General features: G+C 51.4%; 1 protein-coding gene across 1 annotated transcript; it reads right to left on the bottom strand.

The window, feature by feature from the left end:
- Positions 1-3,460: 3,460 nt before the first annotated feature.
- Positions 3,461-20,423, bottom strand: LOC118356546 (cancer/testis antigen family 45 member A10-like). The gene is made up of 7 exons (XM_035725669.1): positions 20,342-20,423; positions 10,817-10,997; positions 9,065-9,187; positions 8,793-8,846; positions 8,540-8,633; positions 8,085-8,161; positions 3,461-3,577 (listed from the first exon to the last, which is right to left on the bottom strand). Exons 2-7 carry the CDS (start codon positions 10,989-10,991, stop codon positions 3,477-3,479), a joined length of 624 nt encoding a protein of 207 aa, XP_035581562.1. The 5' UTR covers positions 10,992-10,997; positions 20,342-20,423; the 3' UTR covers positions 3,461-3,476.
- Positions 20,424-20,921: the final 498 nt, after the last annotated feature.

The following is a 20,921-nucleotide window of genomic DNA, read 5'->3' as shown; positions in this document are numbered from 1 at the left end:
TAGGGGAAAGCCTTAAAAGGACTCCCCTGAGTGGGTCAGGCGCACCCACATTCTCTCTGTACCTCAGGGTCAACTGACTTGAGATCTTAATTAAATCGGCAACATCCCACCAGAACGGTACTCATCCATGGTATTCATGTGTTTGGTAGACGACAGGGGACAATGGGGGGGGCATGATTAGAATCTTTCTGGTATTCAAGATCTATAAAGAACTTCTCAAAGTCAACCCCCAAACACCAAATAATCAAGTCGAAAACTGGGCAGAAGATGTGAAAAGACACTTCTCTGAAGAAGACCCACATAGGGCTAACAGACACATGAAAAAATGTTCATCATCACTAGCCATCAGGGAAATTCAAATCAAAACCACATTGAGATACCACCTTACCCCAGTGAGGATGGCAAAAACGGACAGGGTAAGAAACAACAAAGGTTGGAGAGGTTGTGGAGAAGGGGACCCCTCTGACACTGTTGGTGGGAGTGCAAGTTGGTACAGCCACTTTGGAAAACAGTGTGGAGGTGCCTCAAAAATTCAAAAATAGAGCTACCCTATGACCCAGCAATTGCACTGCTGGGTATTGACCCCAAAGACACAGATGTAGTGACAAGAAGGGCCACATGCACCCCAATGTTCAGAGCAGCGATGTCCACAAGAGCCAAAGTGTGGAAAGAGCCGAGACGCCCTTCAACAGCCGAATGGATAAAGAAGATGTGGTCCATATATACACTGGGATATGACTCAGCCATCCATCGGAAAGGATGAATACCCACTTTTCCCATCCACATGGATGGGACTGGAGGAGATGATGCTAAGTGAAAGAAGTCAAGCAGAGAAAGTCAATTATCATGTGGTTTCACCTATTTGTGGCTCATGAGGAATAGCATGGAGGACATTAGGAGAAGGAAGGGAGAAATGAAGGGGGAGAAATCGGAGGGAGAGAGGAACCGTGAGAGACTCTGGACTCCGGGAAACAAACAGGGTTCTAGAGGGGAGCGGGGAGGGGGGATGCGTCAGCCCGGTGACGGGCATTAAGGAGGGCACGTACTGCATGGAGCACTGGGTGTTATACGAAAACAGTGGATCGTGGATCACCGCATCAAAAACTAATGATGTATTGTATGGTGACAAACATAACATAATAAAATTTAAAAAAGAAACGAGCAACAAAAAGCACAACGGATAATGGAAAACATAATAAATTTGACTACATAGGAATTCAAAAAAAAAAAAAAAAAAGAACTGAAAAGACCCTACGGATTTGCAGGGTGAGATTTCACAGGAGCCTCTCTCCTGACACAAAAGAGGGTGTAGCAATGATGCTGGAGGGAGCAAAAGATCGAGAACATACGTTTTGTTCTGTTCAGTCAGTTTCTTCTCATTGTATTTGAAAATGTAGGGTCTTTTCCTTGATTTATATTATTGTCATCAAACCAATAGCCCCATCAAGCTCATCAATAAAAAATATTCGGGGTCTTTAATTGTGCAAGGGCTGGCTGGAGGGGCAGGTGTTTAGAGCAGCCCCACGCCCCAGGCCCCGGGCCCTGCCCGTTGACTCACTGCACTTCAGGCTTCATATGGGATCGTGAACCAGACCTTGAGGACATTTGGTCTGGGAGAGGGGAGACTACATGTATGTTTTATGCTGCCTACAAGTCTTCAAGTAATTTCGGGACCAGGACAAACTATTCTCATTCCCCTGGTTTCAAATGGGGGGAGGTGAAGCTTCCTGATACTTCCCTATCTTCACGAGGTAATGCTGCAGCCAAGTTAGAGGTCAGTCAGGTTTGGACAAGGATGGAAAGAAAAAGAACACTCTTCCAGGCCCACAGGCTCGTTGTGCACTTTTCCCTCTGCCCCTCACACCTGGCGGTCACAGGGGTTCCCGCTTAGAGTCTCTGGCCCTGTAAGGGTGGGCCAGAATCTCCTGGGGGGCCCAGAGGATGAGAGGGAGAGGGTTGTGCCGTTTGGGCAGAAATCTACTTACAACAATGACATTGGGATGATCTTCTCTCCCCCTGAGAATCACCAAGCACTGGGACAACTCGTTCATTAATTCCTTCACACCCTCATTCACTCAGGAACTTCCCCATGGCCCACCACACAGACGCGGCTTGTTCACGTCCATGGCGCTGCACACGTTGCTCAAAAGGGCTCCTGTTCACCCTGTAAAACCCAGAATCAAATGCCGCCCTTTCTGCCAAATCTTTTCTGCTTCTCTCACCTCTGACAGCCCTGAACACAGCAGGTCTCTATGACGTTGATTAATCTGAATCTAAAAATCAATCCATTTTTCGGCCCTTGTAGTCGCGCAGCCTGGGAACTCCTGGCGTGGGGTGGGGGGGTGGGGGGCGGGGAACGGATCACTCTGTCTTATTGGTCTTTCTGTGCCCAGCCCCTAACCAGAGCCCAGCGTATCGAAGGTGCCCAATAAATATTTGTTGAGTGAAAAAAAAATGGAGTGTACAAAACCTTGCATGTATTTCTCCATCAGAGACCTAAACCCGCTCTTTATATGTCACCCTCTCTTCCCTCTTTTTTTTTGAAAGGACTGGCCAAGGCCACCAACTGGATTGGACTCCCCCAGCAAGTCTGCTTCTTGGGCACTTAGCTGTCTACTTAGGAAACGGCCCTGCCGTCGCTGACACCGCCCGGGTTCCCAGGCTAGGAAGCTCGGGCCTGGTAGATGGCAGGTCCCTGGGTCCTGGGCACACTTATCCATCCTAAGTCCTTCCCCGTTCTGAGAACATCTCTGGTGGCTAAGCTGAGTTCTGATGTGGTCAGCACCTTGGTTGGCATGGCTCCGGGTAGGATATATTTTCTTGATCTGCTCACTGCAGAGAGAACAGAGCCATGATGGAGGGCTAAGGCTCCCCAAGCCCCATGACCCTCCCAGGGCTCCGAAGTTGCACAGACATGCTGCAAAAGGAGCAGCCTGGAGGCCGCTTTCTGTCTGGTTTGCATGTGACACAGAGCCTGGCGCACACACAGCGCCCAGGAACCATTTTCCCAAATGAATGCAGATAAAGGGAATATAAGAACATGGCGATGCTTCTGCCTTTCTGATCATTTTTCACAATAAACTCGGGCATGCGAGGGCCCTGTGGGAGCAGTTCCGGGTTATTGTGTTTCCCAGAAAACCAAGGCAGCAAACAACCCACTTGAGATTGGGGAGTGAGGGCTTGGTGGCTAGAGGCAATACTCTTCTCTTGCCAGCGGCTGCACGTATGAACAGGATTCGGCAGTAACTCTTATTCTGCACAAAGCCTGAGAGGATGATTTCACAGATGTGTCTGCTTCTGACAGTTCACACGATGGAGCAAAGCTCATCTGGTCTGGGCCAAGAAAAGACACTTCACACTTCCATATCATACCTGTCTCATGACCAGCATATGTCGGCTGCCTGGTCCCCTGCAAACGCAGAATGGTTTTCCACATTCCAGAGACCAGGATTCCTCCAGTGCACCAAGCTCTCCTCTCAGCCCAGGCTGAGGAGACTGAGCTGGGTTCCTCTTTGGGCACAGCTATGCCAAAAAGTCTCTATCGGCCGTTCTCCAACTTCAGAGGGCCTCAGAATTCCTGGGGATGGGGGGGAGGCTGCGTTGTTGAAAGACAGATTGAGCCACACTAGTCTAGAATACCTTCCCATTCAAAACATAGTCCTCAAATGAGCAGCATCAGAATCACCTGGAAACCTGCCAGGAATGCACCTTCTCAGGCCCAGCCTTCAGACAGCTAGAATAGAATCTCTGTGGGTGTGACCCAAAAATCTGGGCCCCCACAAGCCCTCCAGGTGATTCTGACGGCCTTGGGGGTCCAAGAAGCGCGGTCGGTCCTAACTGCACATTAGCATCCCCTGGGGAGCGGGCCAATCTCTGGGCGGGGAGTGAGGGTCAGCCCTGTCATTGTTTTTTAAAGTATGGTCAAAAATAGACCATCGCAACTATTTCCAACAAACCGCTCACTGGTGCTAAGTATATTCACACAGTTGTGCAAACCATCTTCAGAGCTCTTTCAGCTTGCAAAACTGAAACTCTAGATCCGTTAAATAATTTCCCATGATAAACAAAAGGCCATCGAGCATATGAGAAGATGCTCAACATCACTAATAATTAGGGAAATGCAAATAAAAACCACACCGAGATACCACCTCATACCCATTAGGATGGCTGCTATAAAAAACAGAAAAGAGGGGCTCCTGGGTGGCAGGGGCAGTTAAGTGTCCAACTCTTGGTTTCAGCTCAGGTCGTGATCTCAGGGTCATGAGATTGAGCCCCGCATCAGGCCCCACACTGAGTGCCGAGTTTGCTTGAGATTATCTCTCCCTCTCCCTCTGCCCCTCCTGCTCGTGCTCTCTCTCTCTCTCCCTCTCTCAAATAGATAACTACATCTTAAAAGAAAAACAAAACAAAAAAGAACAAGTGGTGTTGAAGATGGGGAGAAATTGAAATGCTTGTGCACTCTTGTTGTGGTCGTAAGAGGGTGCCACTGCTATGGGAAATAGTGTGCTAATTCCTCGAAAAATTCAAAAATAAGACTGCTAGATGATCCAGCAATCCCGCTTCTGGATAGATATCTAAAAGAATTGAAATCAGGATTTCTAAGAGTTATTTGCACACCCATGTTCACAGCATTATTCAAAATAGCCACAAGCAGAAGAAACCCAAGTGTCCATCAACGGATGAACTGGGGAAAAAAAAATGCGGTATACACATACAATCGCATATCATTCAGCCTGAGGAAAAATGGAAATTCTGACATGTGCTACAACTCCACAGGTTACTAGAGTAGTCAAATTTACGAAAACAGAAAGCAGAAATGTGGTTGCCAGGGGCTGGAGTTCAGGGTATGTTTAAAGGGGCTCCAGCTACGGGCTTGTGCCGCCCACTTCTGACTGCACAATGGACATTGGTAGAAGGGAACATCCATACTGTCTGTTTTGCATTTCCTTGGGACTTGCTTTTCATAATCTGGCTCACAAGCATGCAGAGCACATGCAACTGTCTTAAATGGAAAGACCAGTGTATGCCTGATTTTATATTCCGTAACATCTAACTCAGAAACTCCTTAATTCTGATTCAGAGACTAAAACATTGCATAAAATGCATAAGCATTTGTGAAATCTGGCTCGAAGCAGAACATTAGGTATAGACGGGAACCTGCTGCGCATCTGCGCGCAGAGATATGTGGGGGTCCGACTTTTTGACCTTTGGAGAAGATCTGTTTTCTAAGGAAAGGCTCTTTTTAGTATGGAGACAGGCGAGATTAGCACTTACTGAGAGGGCCACGTTGCCTGTGCCCTCCCCTGCCTTGGCCTGAATCTCCTCCCAACAGAAGGGCTGAATTATCTCTACTCCACGGACCCTGTGGCGGAGGGGAAGAGGTCGGACATTCCCAGTGTGTTCAGGGCCCGGACACAGCGGCACCCAGAAATTTGTGGGTTCATGCTGAGGGGGATGAGGAGTGATCGCTGGGCTCCTTAACGCTGTGTGACCACTAGATATACGGACGGACTCTGGGGAAACCGGAGCACAAGGGAGACACTCTCCATGCCCAGAGAGCTACGACACAGGCTGACATGCCCTCGAGGGGCAGGAACACCGTCCCTGAGGGGAGGTGGGCTTAGCTTTCCGCAGACTTTCTTCCTTGATCCACCCCATGTTACACAAGTTGTCTGCCTCGGAGCACTCAGCCTTCTGTGCTGGTCTCTTGAATCGGGGAGGCCTCGTGCTGTACCTGGAGATCAAAGGGAGAGGGGTCTTGCCATGCCCTTCTTCCCTTGCAAAGTCAAAGTCCTCGCACTTTTCAGTGTTTAGATCTCAATTGAGTAAGGAACGCAGTTTCCGTTTTGTGAAGCATGGGTGCGGTGCTGCACCGTTTTCGAGATCATTGGAAATCGAGTGATGGACAGCCGGTGTAATGTAATCATTGATAATGGATATATATTTGGACATTCCAATGACTAAAATATATTTCTCAGATATATTTGTTCCTCATCCACAGTTCTGAAGAACACTTCAGAGCCATAAGGAGAAATGGGCATTATTAATGAAGGTGACGTTTTTTTAAAGATTTTTATTTATTTATTTGAGAGAAAATGAGAGAGAGAGAGAGAGAGAGAGAGAGAGAGAGAGCGTGAGTGGGGGGAGGGTCAGAGGAACAAGCAGACTCCCTGCCGAGCAGGGAGCCCGATGTGGGACTCGATCCTAGGACTCCGAGATCGTGACCTGAGCCGAAGGCAGTTGCTTGACCAACTGAGCCACCCAGGTGTCCCACTGAAGGTGACTTTTGGTCTCTACCCAAGGGCAGGGGCTGGTTGCCAGGAGGACCAACCACGTGATTGGAGGGATGAAACTTTCAACCCGATCCCCGACATCCAGGGAAGGGCAAGGGTCGGAGCTTGACTCAGCCACAGGTCAATGAGGCCTCCATAAGAAACCCAAAGGACTGGGTACAGAGAGCTTCTGGTGAACACGTGGAGATTGGGGACAGAGGCACTCTCGAGGGGCATGGAAGCCCAGCACCCTCCCCCAGGCCTCCCGTTATGTAGTTCTTCATCTGGCTGTTGATGTGTATCCTTTCTCATACGCTTTACAGGTAAACGTGAATTGTTTCCCTGAGTTCTGTGAGCTGCTCTAGCAAATTAACCGAACCTAAGGAGGTCGTTGGAACCTCCAGTCCCTAGCCAGTCAGAAGCACAGGTAACAGCCTGCAGCTTGCAACTCGTGTCTGAAGTGAGGGTTGGGGCAGTCTTGGAGGACTGAACCCTTAACCTGTGGAATCTGACGCAGGCTCTGGGTGGATTGTGTCAGCATTGAGTTGAATTCTCAGATACCCTGCTGGTGCATGAGAATGGCTTGGGGTTGGGAGAAGGGGGTCCCTCCCAATGTGCAATTTCGGTCCAGGAAACCAAAAGGCCTGGGGTCAACCCTGGTTTCAGCTTCCAACCAGCTGTCTGACCTGGAGCAAGGACATGCTCTCTGGGGGCTCAGTTTCTTCAGGTATTAAGGCTACACGTTACTTAAATAAAATTAAAAAAGAAAAAGAGGGTGCCCAGGTGGTTCAGTCAGTTAAGCAACTGACTCTTGATTTAGGCTCAGGTCATGATCCCAGGGTTGTGAGATCAAGCTCGGCATCGGAATGCGCACTAGGTGTGGCACTTGCTTGAAATTCTCTCTCTCTCTCGCACTCTTAATCTCAGGAAACAAACTGAGGGTTGCTGGAGTGGAGGGGGGTGGGAGGGATGAGGTGGCTGGGGGATGGACATTGGGGAGGGGATGTGCAATGGTGAGCGCTGTGAACTGTGTAAGACTGAGGAATCACAGACCTGTACCTCTGAAACAAATAATATATTATATGTTAAAAAAAGAACAAAGAAGATAGTAGGAAGGGGGAAATGAAGGGGGGAATCGGAGGGGGAGACGAACCGTGAGAGACGATGGACTCTGAGAAACAAACTGAGGGTTCTAGAGGGGAGCGGGGTGGGGGGATGGGTCAGCCCGGTGATGGGTATTAAGGAGGGCACGTATTGCATGGAGCCCTGGGTGTTATATGCAAACGATGAATCACGGAACACTACATCAAAAATGAATGACGAAATGGATCGTGATTAATATGACATCATAAAATAAAATTTTTTAAAAAGAAAAAAATCTCTTTCCCTCTCCCTCTGCTCCTTACAACCCTCCCTCTCTGAAAAAAAAAAAAAACAACAACAAAAAAACAAAAGAATGAAAGAAATGGCTGATGTAGAAGACAGTCATAAATACCAGCTACAGGCCTGTGACCTCCAGAGCACCTAGGATATAGCGTAACCTGATGACTTAACAGGGTTGCTCCACTTCAGAAGGAAAACAAACAAACAATCCATTCAGATGAAAAACTTAGGGCAACAGTCCAACTTTTACTAACAGACACCTATAACAGGAAAGTGGCAATGCATTTTCTTAGCCTCAAGAAGACAATTCTTAACTAATTTGTGCTGGGAGGCATCAACAATATCTGGTCGCACTCCAGGACAGCCAACTGGTTCTGCCTTCTCACTGATCGTTGCCATAACGGGATTATAAGGTTGGGGAGCGATCACCTTTGTTGAGAAACTGGTCATATTCTATTTTCTCTAGGACCTTCTCAAGGTGACTTATTAAGTCTTCTCTTTTCAATCTGAAGATAAAGAGACAAGTCATTAACCCAAACACACCCAGAGAACCTTTGATGCAGGAGGCTCTGTAGAAGATGCAAAGAGAAGCTCGAGTCACAGGAGTACAGAAAACACCCCTGCGTGGTAAGGGACCATCCACTAACACACAGGGTGCCAGTTCAGGGTCAAGGCCCACCTCAAGCTCTGGAGTGAACAGAGGGTTCCTTGAGCTTGGAAGAAGGAGAGACTCGGATAGCATCGATCTAAATCACTGGGGACGACATGAACTCTGGCTGAGGGCCAGGGTTTGAGAAACGCCAGGCAGGGCCCGACCCCACCCCTCACCCAGCAGCGCACTGGGCCCACTGGGAGACATACCGGACAGTTCCTCCTACACTCACCTTGCCGCTTCCTTCATGGCATACACGACAAATTTTTTCTGCACTTCTGGAGGTCCTTGCACTCCTTCAAGCAATTTCAAGATTCTCTCATGTTCTGAAGATATTTAGAAAAATACCTTCAGTATTTCTCAAGTACAAAGAGGAGTTAGAACTCAGGCTTGGAGTCTCAGCGATCATTCAAGGGCTACAATGTTACAGCGTACCTGTGCTTTCCATGCTTACGGTCAGACATCCCTACAATGTTACAGCGTACCTGTGCTTCCCATGCTTACGTTCAGACATCCGAACATATCCACCAGTGTGGGATCTGGTACACAATAACCAATTTAAGAAATACAAAAGAACAACAACAACAACAAAAGATTTACTGGGACATTTCAGTCGAAATAAAGAGGGACCGTTCTAGTTGTGAAAACCCAGTTCTGGCAAAGGAGGAGCCTCAAGAGGTCAGTTGAATCTAGTCTGGATCATAGAACGGGAAAGACTTCCTGGGGTTTCATGGACAGAAATTGGTATTCTACTTACTTCCTTCAAAATATCGAATTTCCTTCTTTAATTGCACTTTTATTTCCATATTGATTTCCGCTGGTATTGGCAGTTTATCGGGCACATCTCCCGACACATACATTGCTGTGTCTTGGGGGTCATCTGCAGAGAGACAGCTGGGAATGATTCCTCCCACCAGTGCATCACTACCTGGTTTGTGAATGAATCGGCCCACCCTTGCTGACACTGGCTAAGACAGGACACAGACAATCCACCTGACTGTGTGGAATACCATCTCCTGCCATACTCATCCGCTCTGGAGGTCAGAGTTTCACCGGAAGCCATCAGGTGGGGATCGACCACTTTCCGTCCCCTCCCCGTGGATACCGTGAAGCACAGGTGCCATCTGGAAACCTAATTGAATGTGGAGCTGCGATGACGTGCATTTCAGCAACGCCACATGCACATCCATGTGCTCGCCAGTCTCTAAATTTTCATTTCATAGCAGGAGAATACACCAGCTAGATGTATCACACCTGAAAATTTGCCTCAGGAAAAATAATACAACAAAGAAGCCTCTTCTCTTCTTGTCATTACGCCTACACACAGAAACAGGCTTGGACAGTCTAACCAAGTAGCAAACATTCACAGAGCCCTGGCACTCATGATTTCATGTTCCCTTGATCCCGTCTACGAGGTGAAAAGCTGAACGTGTCACTTGATGTCAGGATGCCTGATATTGGCACTCCATCACTAGAAACCCCAGTCACTAAATGATCTTCCTCATCTGGCTTTTCGGTCTCAGAAAATGCATTTTTTTCCTTCAAGTGTGACACGTCTACTTCATTCATCCAGGCCTGGGGGTCAGGAGTGACCCAGACAGAAGAAACCCTTTCCTTTTGGGATGTATAAGCTCCTGTGGACGTCAGAGGGTACATGCCCAAGGAGCACAGGGAATGAAACAGTTTGACTTTGTGTTAGGAAGGAAGGAAGTCAGCAGGGATGTGAGCGAGAGCAGGAGGGGAAGCCTGTGTGAGGCGTGGTCGGGCAGGGCCCCCTGAGGAGGTGAGCCCTGGGCAGAGCCAGGAACAGGAGACGGAGGTGGCCTGTGCACACGCAGAGGAGGAGGTCTAGCTGCCGGGAGGGCCGTGCAGGGCCCCAGGGGGGGACTAACCGGGGCTGTGGAGCCAAGGACAGACGCAGAGAGAGCAAGAAGGACACGGTGAGGGCGCATGTAGGAGACCATGACAGGGTCAGGGGGTGCCGGGCCTGGAGACCAGCATCGGGAGCTCAGACTCCGTTCTACGTGCTCGGGGGAGTTGAGGATGGGTTTCAGGACAGGCATGTCATGACCTGACATCTGTGTGGACATGGTCACTCTGGGTGCACGGGCACAAAGGGGCTACACGGGGTCAAGTGGGAAAGCAGGATGCGAGCTCAGAAGCTACTGGAGCAGCTTGCTGAGTGATGAGGCAGTGTGGGATGAGGGACAGTGTAACAGTGGGACTCAGGAACAGTGACAGTCTTAAGAGGAGAGAAAGAAGATCAGAAAGGAGAAGGGAGGCAAATTCAAGGAGGAGAAGGAAACGAGGAGAGTGCAGAGCTTGGGAAGCCAGGAATGTTTCCAGGGAGGACAGAGTGAACACCTGGTCCCGTGTGGCTGAGAAAGTAATGGCAGCATCACCCAAAGCCGGTGACCTTGATAGGAACTGATCCCGAGGCGTGGAGGAGCCAGAGGCCTGGCTGCCCTGGGTCGGGTCACGTCAGGGAGGGGAGGACAGCCATCCTCACCATCTTCCCAGGAGATGGCTGAGCCCTCGGGTTGGGATGCTCCGTCTCCTTCCTCTCTCACTGATGGCAGCGGCATGCTCAGCCTTTTCTTAAACGGAGGCGGAGTGGTGGGTTTTCCAGGACGTCTCACTTGGCCTTTGGGCCCAGCAGCGGACTCCTCTGCTTTATCACTCATCACTTCCTGAGGAGCATTAAGAAACACGTTCCATTAATGACAAAAATGCAACCACTCCGAAACAGGATGGAGGTTTCTCAGAAAGTTAGAAATAGAAGTACGTTATGAAGCAGCATTTCCAGTACGAGGCATTTACCCAGAGAATACAAAAGTACTGATTTCAGGGGGTACATGCACCCCGATGTTTAGAGCAGCATCATCTACGAAAGCCGAACTATGGGAAGAGTCCAAATGTCCACCGACTGATAAGTGGAAAAAGAAGACACGCTGTACATATACAATGGAATATTACTCGGCCGTCAGAGACAATGACATCTTGCCATGCGCAATGATGCCGGGGCAGCTAGAGAACAGAACGCTAAGCCCAGTAAGTCAGTCAGACAAAGGCAAGCCGCAAACGATTTCACTCATATGTGGAATTTAAGAAACAAACAGATGAACATGGCGGGACAAAAGAAGGGCAGACCGGGAAACAGACTCCGAACCACAGAGAACAAACGGAGGGTTACTGGAGGGGAGGTGGGCATGGGGACGGGCTCAGTGTGTGACAGGGAGGAAGGAGGGCCCGAGTGTGATGAGCACTGGGTGTTGTACGGCCATGTGGAATCACTGAATTCTACACTTGACACTAAGAGTACACTGTATGGTAAGTAACTGGAGTTTAAATAAAAACTTGAAAAACAACACAAGCATCCCACCCGTCGGGCCTGGCTCTTACAACCTTGTACATTTCCCTCTTCCACAATGCGTCCTGAGCGCTCAGCCAGGCGTTTCTTCGGCATGCAGGAGGCTCGTTTGCGAGCTCTCTGGCTACGCGCCCAGTCGGCTCGCTTCCTGTGCCGCTTAGGTGTGGCCACGCTGTAGAAAGGCCTTTGCATCTGGGGCCCATTCTGTCACCGGACACCAGAGGAGCTGCAGAAGTCCAAGGCGGGAAAGACAAAGACAGTGCTTGTACGGGAAGGGACTCCCCTTGTGCAAGAATCGCACTTGTGGCCTGACCTGTTCACGCTAATGTGGCCACAGCGCCGGGGAACGTGACCCGGCTGTGCGTCCCGCACAGGCTGGTCAGGGAAGGCAACACTGTCAGGCGAGAGGAGATGGACTGGGAGCGGGATCCCCGGAGCAGGAAACCACCTTCTCCCTTCTAACAACGGTGCGGGCTCCCAGCCGGGTACGGTGCGTGCTCCCAGCCGGGTAGGGTGCGTGCTCCGGTCCGGGTACGGTGCGGCCTCCCACCCGGGTATGCTGCCTGCTCCAGTCTGGGTACAGTGCATCTCAGGAGAGCAGTGGGATCCCAGAGGGCATGGAGTAGCTTCCCCTCCCTGAACAGCTAAGAAGAAACACACCCATGCTGGTGTACATCCCTTGGCAAATTCCGGATGATCACGCCTCTCCCAGCCGCATGGGGCTTGGTGTCCTGAGCAGCAAAGCACAGTGATCCACCTGGAGAGTCAGAACAATGGCTGTGTCCTGAGACTTCCATAGCTTTATGATGCTGGGTATCTCGGCAGGGGTTCCCAGTTCAGGATGAGCTAACAAACAGGCCCTCCTTCGTGGTCCTCCAAATGTATTAACCTAAACCTAGGACAGTTGTGAAGTCCACCAGATCAAGGTGGTTTCACTGTTGACAATTTAATCTGCTGCTTTAATCTCCCAGTCTTCTGTTCTACCTTCCTGCTGCCCACAGGTCTCCAGCGGTTGGGAACCACCACTCCGTGTCATGTTCCTTGGCCCAGTTCCTTCAACCGTGAGCCCGATCACCGTCTGTTTGACGAGGGTATGTGGACACACTACTCGGCTTCTCCGGTCCCCTCATGAGGGCGGTCTCGGTTTGCCCAGTGGGGGAAAGTCGGCATCAGGAGACACGTGTTGTCTGCACAAACCGGGCCATATGGAGAACCCTCCGTGGGAGCCAACGGGTCCGTGCAATCGCTTGCCACCCCATCACCCGTCGGGAACTCGGGCAGATGGGCCCAGATCCCGGGGCAGTTGCCTGGGACACAGTTTGGAACGCACAGGGCAGGCTGTTGCTGCATTAACCAAGTCGCTGTTGGTCCGGTCCCGTCGTGCCTGGTGCTGCGGTGTGGTCAGCCCGCCCTCGCTCGCCATCTGCTGGGTGTGCCGCAGGGGCGGTGGCTAGGGCTCCGCGAGGGCATCGGCTTCCTCATGGCCGGGAGTCTCAGCGCCTCAGGAGCCAGAGTGTGGGAAAGAGCAAAGACTGCCTGGCGGGCGATCCCCAATGTCTCTCCACATGTCCTGACCTCACGAGGGCTTATTCATGATCATCCACCTCAGCTTCACAGTGTCCGCACCCTAGCGTCCATCCTTGACTTGTCACTGCCTAGGGCTCTGGGCCCCCCCCTTGTCACTGCCTAGGGCCTGGGCCCCTTGTCAAGCAGCCATCGGCCCGGATCCCACAGCCACGGATTCCCGGGTGCAGGCATGCCCTGGCCTGTGGCTGGGAGGGGCCCCTCTGTCAGTGAGCTCAGCGAGCATAGGAGCAATCACCCAGCATTTTCCCCAGCTGGGGGTCCCCCGGCCTGGGGCTGTGCCGCTAGGATTTACTTTGTTTCAGGGGTCAGAGGGCACGGGGCGCAGTCCCTGTCCTCCTCCGTCACCAGTGCCTCCTCCTCTTGACTCCCGAGTCCTCCCTCTTAGCGGCTGTCAGGCGGTGTCCCAGCACTGAGACCAGAATCCGAAGGCAGCCAGTGGCCCGTAACCTTGCAAACAGGCGCCCAAAGTCTCCAAGGTGCCGTCTTGCTGTCCCGCCTTCTCCACCACCCCGGGCCCGTGCAGCGGTGCACCCCGCAGCCCCTTCTCTACCCGCAGCTCTTCTTCCACCCTGCCTTCCGAGCTGCGGCCTGTCGTTGGGCACCGCTGGCGGCCCATCTGTCCACAGCAGAGGCCGGCCCGCCCCGCAGCCGTGGGCTCCCCGTCTCTGTCGGGGGGACCCGCCGCAGCTCCCCCCACGAGCGCATCAGACCGCCTGGGGCTGTCGGGGTGTCCCCAGACATCTGACGGACGTCCGCACTTCCCCACACACAGCCTTGTGGCCAAGCCTGGGATGCGCCAAGGATGCCCCCTTCTCCGGACCCACGTCTCTGCTCTCCTGGCCTCTGGCGCCTGTGAGCTCCCTGCGGAGCATCTGAGTGAAATCAGCCACCGGCCCCTTACCGGGTAGACAAGGACAGACCGCCAAAGAGGCAGGCCACTCCGCATGGCTCCTGGCAGGTTGGAGAAGCAAGGAACATACATACCAGGCTGGTCTTGGGCGGGCCCACGAGGAGGTCTGTGCACAACCGGCCAGAACCCTAGAAGTTTATATAGTCGCCTACGTGGGCTTCATCCCAGGCACCGTCCAGATGGGCCCGACAGCACTCCTCCTGAATCTGGGATCCTGTAACAGCTCCTAGGCCGGAGAGGAACTTACATTCAAGGACAGGGGAAGGGAGGAGGGCCTTCCGATGGCCAGAGCCACCTTGGGGTCAACAGGAGGACACATTCTCTGAAGAACTCCAACAAAAGCAGAATTCTGACACAAACTAGGGACAAGGGAAGGAAGGGTCGATGTGGGGCTCAGGAGCAATCGCGAGGCACAGAGATTTCCAGGATGGGTGGCTGGCCCGGCAACAGGTGCCTTCGCCCGGCTCCCTAGCCCTCAGCCTGCAGTGTCATCCGTCTTCAAAATGCCTTTACTCGGCAGAGGACCATCTCGTGAAAGCGATGAGACGACGAAGGGGCAGGTCACGTGAAGAGTGGCCAGAAGGAGCTCGGATGGGCGCTGATATCCGTGACCTGAGCCCCCAACTGCTGTGTTCCCCACATTCGCAAGGAACCACGAAGCAGGAGGGACTAGGAGAAAAGCAGTACGGTCGGCTCGCGGGTACTTCCTTCACCCCACTACTGACATGCTTCTATCTCTGTCCGTGTCTTGTGACCTTACCGGGTGTGGATCCACTTTTTCGGAGAACTATCGTGCCCTGCACACTCCCTTAGTAACATTTCAGCTGCAAAAGTTCCATTGCATTTCACTTGACACGCCAAATTTTCATTGCATTAGAACCAGAACTGTTGAAGATCGGGGCCTGGACTCATGTGAGCACATGAGGGTTGACCAGCACGGGAGGCTGATCGCTCCTCAAAGCCGAGTCTAGGCCAGCCCAGGGGCCGCCCCTCCTTTAGTTTCTCAGGCTTCCAGCCGGGCATCCTCCATGGTACCTGTCTACAGAAGTGCAGAAGGAGCCCTTCTCCCCCTCACAGCGGCTCTGCAGTCTCTGAGTTGTTAAACGTGGAGTCTGGCCACTCTGGGGGAGCGTTGGCAAACGGACGTTTGTCTCCACACTAAGAACCACATCTACCAAGAACATTGCGTTTTTCTGAAGAGACGCCCGGCTTTGGGCATACTGAATGTGAAGAGTGGTTGTTGCCGGCTGGTACGATTTCTGCGGATTTCCAAATGTATCCTGTGTGTGCTCCTTTGCTTGCCACGGTGAACGCTGTTTTGCAAAAGGTGCTTTCAATCACAGGAGCGCAAACCTCTCCTGTTTTGGCTAAAACGATACAAGAAGCCAACAGCTAAGTGGAGATTAGCATGAAAGGAGCCGAATCCTGTATCAAAAACATGACAAAGGGTCTGGTCTCTTCCCGAGGTTCCTTTCTGCTTTTCTGAAGCCACTTCATCCCAGTTCTGGCTCCTCCTCATGATTGCCAAGTGGCTGCCAGGGCTCCTCAGTGACGTGCTACTCAAGGCCTGCGTAGCAGGAGAATGCGCTTACATCTTTCCCTAGCGCTCCCACAAGAAGTCCGAAGGTTTGCTGTGATGGAATCCCTTCGTGCACATGTCCACCTCCACCAATCATTTTGCTCTACGGGGCTTCAATCAGAATGTGCCAGTTGCTCGGCTCAGGCCCCAGATAGCAAATGCATAGATTGGAAGATTCCACCCTCAATAGACTTGATCATGGCCTCACATAGAATCCTGTACCCAATAATCAGAATATAATTTCTTCTCAAGCAGGCAAACATTGGCAACCCTGTCAATAAAACCCCGATCCGTAGTTTCAGGCAGACCAAGTTCTCTAAACACATGAAATTAGACAAGTACTTCTTCGCAACACAACAAAGGTACTCCAAAATTTTATACCATACTTCCAGGTCAATACTTAGTACTGAACTCTAGGAAAACTCGCATGACTGAATCTGTGCGACACACGTAATGGCGAACAGAGAGGAAAACGTAGAGGTTTATATTCTTTTAGAAAGGTAACACGGCTGCAAATGAATGAGGTCTGTCCATGGAGGAAGGTGCAAAAGGACTACAAAAAATCCCAGGAAACGAGAGTGAGAGCTATGCTGTGTTCTGACACTCGTGTCTCCCCACAAGCATGTGCTGACATCCAAACCGCCGGGGAAGCTGGTATTGGGAGGCATCAGGGTCGTTTGGCAGGTGCTGAGGTCCAGACGGTGGCCCACTCCTGAATTGGATTAGTGCTCCAGAAAGGAGGCTGCAGAGAGACCCAGAGCCCTCCCGCAGCATAGAACGAGGGCGCCCGACTCTGAACTAGGCCTCGGACCTTCTCTACATCGTCCTGGTGCCGGCTGCCTGGTCCTGGTCTCCCGGCCTCCACAGCCCAGGGCAACCCATTTCTGTCCCTGTCACCTTCCCACTTTCTGACATGTTGCTATGGCAGCCTGAACAGACTAAGGAGCCTCCCTGGCACGATTATCGAGGACCTTTTAGCCACAGGTGAACAAAACTAGCAACCAAGCCGGAGACGGAACCCTGCATCCGGAAGGGAGTTCTGTGAAAGACAGGAACACCCAGAATGACTTTATAGCAAATTGGGAAACTGACATGAAAGAGACACTTTTCGACAACAATGAAACATTTCAAACCTCACCAAGAAGAAACAGAAAATCTGAATGCTCCTGTATGTGGTACAAGGTCTAGTACCAAATGAGAAGCCTCCCTAGCCTGAAGGCTTTCCTGAGGAGTCCTGTAAACATTCAGGAGGGAAAGAATACCAGTCTTACACAAACACTTTCAGAGCAGAGGAGAAATGGTGTGAGTTCCTACTCATTTTTTGAGTCCCATATAAACGTGTTACCAACACCGACCAAAAACACTGGAAGAAAGGACAACCAACAACCCGGATTTCTCTCCTGAATATAGACGCACAACTCCAAATGATGGGTTCGCAAATGAATTTAAACGGGACACAAAAATCCAAAGGGCATGTGGTTGTTGGGTGTATTGCTGGAAGGAAGACTGGTTTCACCCTGGAAAATCCATCAGTGTCGTGTGCTACGTGAACAGCGAAAACCAAGGAAAAGTCACGGGGCCATTGTAAAAAACGGGTCGAAGTTGGATACCTGTTCACGGGAAAAAGCATCAGCGACGTCGGATGAAAGGCAACTTCTTTAACCTAAGAAAGGCTATCTCCCCCTCCCCCAAAAATGTACACAAGTGTTGTATTTAATGGTGACAGGCCCAACCCTTTTTTTCTTGAGTTTTAACAAAGACAAGGGTGTCCACTGTGTTTTCAAGAACATACTGGAGGAACTGAAAACGGACAGTAAAATATAATAAGTACACATTTGGAAAGGAAGAAGTGAGGTTATCGTTGTTCACACTTTCACACGTTTTGGTACATAGAGAGTCAAAAAGATGCAAAATACTGAGAATTAGTCAGTATACAATAGCCAAGCAACTGGGTAAAGAGCAAGAATCAAAACCAGGTGTATTTCTGTGTAATAACAAACCAATTAGAGAAAGATATTTAAAATATCATTAGAGGGCGCCTGGGTGGTTCAGTTGGTCAGGCAACTGCCTTCGGCTCAGTTCATGATCCTGGAGTCCTGGGATCGAGTCCCGCGTCGGGCTCCCTGCTCGGCGGGGAGTCGGCTTCTCCCTCTGACCCTCTTCCCTCTCGTGCTATTTCTCATTCCCGCTCTCTCAAATAAATAAATAAAATCTTAAAAACAAAAACAAAATAAAATATCATTAGAACAGTGTCAAGAACGTCACGGGGCCCCTGGCTGGCTCAGTCAGGGGATGGTGGGACTGTTGATCTTGGAGTTGTGAGTTTGAACCCTAGTTGGGTGTAGAGATTACTTAAAAATAAAAAATCTTTAAAAAAAAAAAAAAAGAAAGAAAGAAAAGCCTCAAAACCCATAGAGCAAACCTGACAGCACGTGTGCTGAGGCACTACACGGGAACCTAAACCTCATGGACAGAAAGCAAAGGCCTCGGTACATGGAGAGAAATCCATACCTTGTGGATTGGAAGACTCGTTATTAAGTGATGATTGTCATTCTGCCCAGAATAATTCTTTCTTCATATTTAAAGTGTCAGGAATTTAATTTAAAATTCAGAAAACCCATCCTGTTCCTTTTGTGGGGAAATAGGAGAGCTGATAGTAAACAGTATATGGATATCAAAGGGCCTAGAATAGCTGAGACCGTCTTTCAGCAACAGCACCAAGTTGGAAGACTGCACACTGCCAGACAGCAGATGTACCGCAAATGAGGGGCAATGACAACTCTGTGGTGGTGGAGCAAGGGTGGGCGGATACTCCAGTGGGACAAGATAGAAAGTCTAGACATCAATCTGGGAACAGCAGGTGCTGGATTACTGACACCCGGGCTTGCAAACCCTTGAGGTCCATTCAGTCAGTCCACCGGCTCCCTATGTGGAAATTCACCTCTGCTCTGACCCCCTTCCCGTCCCTACAACATTGATCTCTGGTGAACAGGAGATCTAGAAGGAAACTTAGGATATTACCCTCATGGCTTTAGAGTAGGCAAAGCTTTTGAAAAGAATAAAAGCACTGACCATGAGGAACAGACTGATTAGACATAAACTGAGAAATTCTGTTCATCAAAAAGACACTGTTAAGAGAGTGACTTGGGGGTTGCCTGGGGGTGGCTCAATTGGGTTAAGCGGCTACCTTCGGCTCTGGTCATGATCCCAAGGTCCTGGGATGGAGCCCAGCGTTGGGCTCCCTGTTCAGTGAGGAGTCTGCTTCTCCATCTGCCCCTTTCAAATAAATTAGTAAAATCTTAAAGAGAGAGAGAGAGAGAGAGAGAGAGAGATGGGGCACCTGGATGGCTCAGTTGGTTAAGCATTTCACTTTTCACAGCTCATGATCTCACAGTGGTAGAGATCGAGCCCCCACATTGGGCTCATGCTGGGTGGGAAGCCCGCTCCAGATTCTCCCTCTCCCTCTCTCTCTGCCCCTCCCCCTCCCCCTCCCTCCCACGCTGGCGTGCCCACATTCTCTCTCCATTAGCAAAAAAAAGAATAGAGGGACAAATCAAAACAGATCAGCAGAAGACAGAGAGAATTCTATATTTAAATATATATATATATATATACACAAATGTAAATATATGTTGCACTATAAATCTATTTTAAATACAAATGCCTCAGTAAAATGTGGGGAAAAGGACAGGAAAAGCTCTTCCTAAAACACATACATGAACGGCCGAGGAACCACATTAATCAGCACAAAATGCACATTTAGACGTAACGAGAGGCTCCCGCACACCCGCCAGCGTGACTGAGATGAAAGACTGCCTATGTGGCAAGGGTTTGGGAGTCTAGGATGCTACCAACTCTCATATATTGTCAGCCCCAGATTCCCACCTTGAGGACCAAGATCACAGGTGAAAGGTTACTCATAGGACCCCTGCAAGACCGAGATACACAAATCATTGAAAACTACTCCGCCCCAGGCGGAGGCAGAGCATCCGAGGAAGAACAAGCCACCCCAACGTGCATGAGAGCAGCCAACGGTGACCTCACCCAGAGGCTGCGACACACCACACTCGGGAGAACCCACCCCCTGAGGCAGGGGCAGAGCCAGAGCCCCCGAAACGCCCCCCAGCCATGGCGGAGTCAGGGGAGCCGAGGAAGAGTAGCCCCCTTCCATCAGGGCGCTGGAGTGCCCCATATCCCTCCTCACCTAGGGCTGAGAGAGAGCGCTCAAGGCCGAATCCCCCCTCGGGGCAGGGGTGGCCCTTCCGAGGAAGAGTCTCAGCTCCCCAGACCTCGGAGGGGGCGCCAAGAAAGAGCCCAAAGGCCCAGTGCTGGGAAGGTGAGGTTCTCTCCCTGCCACGACTCAGGCAGAGCCCCCCGCGGACACTTCCACGGTCACCCCAAAGCGTCCGGGGAACAGCCCCCCCGTCGGAGGGGACAGAGCCCCCAGGAAGGTCTCCCCGGGCCGGGAGGAGGCCCCACCCCGGGCCAGCACAACGGCAGACAAGCCCGGCCCCACCGCGGCTGAGACACAGCCCCCAAGGGAACGTGCCCCCTCGTGCTGAGCTAAGCCCCAAGGAGAGTCTCTCACAGGCTGAGGTCGAAGCCCGCAGCGAGACGAATCCAAGGGCTGAGGTGATGCACCCGAGGAAACCTCCCCCTCACAGACCTTGAATGCAGCGCCAGGAGACACTGCCTGCCCCGCACGTCGGACTGACGTAATCACCCAAAGACGCGTCCCCCCACCGGCGCGGAGACCATGACACAAGGAGAGTCCCTCACGGAACTCAAGACACCACCAAGGACAGCCTCTTCTCCAACATGGCGGAGATAAGCGGCCCCGAAAAGGCCTCCCCCTGGGCTGAGATCCGAACCCAACCAAGTGTCTCCACAGAGCTGACGGAGATCCCCCAGGAAGACACCGCAGCCCAGGGAGAGGCACCTCCGGGGCACAGAGAGGCCCCCCCCCGGCCCCCCAGGGAAAAGTATCCACACTCCCAGGGTTAAAGTCCTGACTTTGCTCCAGGAGCCGGGAAACAACTCACACAACGGCGGTGAGGTTGTGGTGCCTCTCCCGCGGAACTTGATAGAAAGGTGTCCCGTCACCCCCACCCCCACGCGCCCCCCCCCCCCCGCGGGAATCTCTGGATATAAGCCCCCTAGGCATTCTG

This window comes from Zalophus californianus, chromosome X (genome assembly GCF_009762305.2).
Source record: "Zalophus californianus isolate mZalCal1 chromosome X, mZalCal1.pri.v2, whole genome shotgun sequence".
Lineage (NCBI taxonomy): Eukaryota > Metazoa > Chordata > Mammalia > Carnivora > Otariidae > Zalophus > Zalophus californianus.
Note: the sequence above shows the minus strand (reverse complement) of the source record. Positions and strands in the feature narration are given on the sequence as shown.

Coding starts and splice junctions, on each gene's coding strand:
- LOC118356546 (XM_035725669.1), bottom strand. CDS start 10,991: ATGAGTGATAAAGCAGAGGAGTCCGCTGCTGGGCCCAAAGGCCAAGTG. Junction 8,634..8,792: donor CGTAAGCATGGGAAGCACAG/GTACGCTGTAAC, acceptor AAATATCTTCAG/AACATGAGAGAATCTTGAAA. Junction 8,162..8,539: donor GCCATGAAGGAAGCGGCAAG/GTGAGTGTAGGA, acceptor CTTTATCTTCAG/ATTGAAAAGAGAAGACTTAA.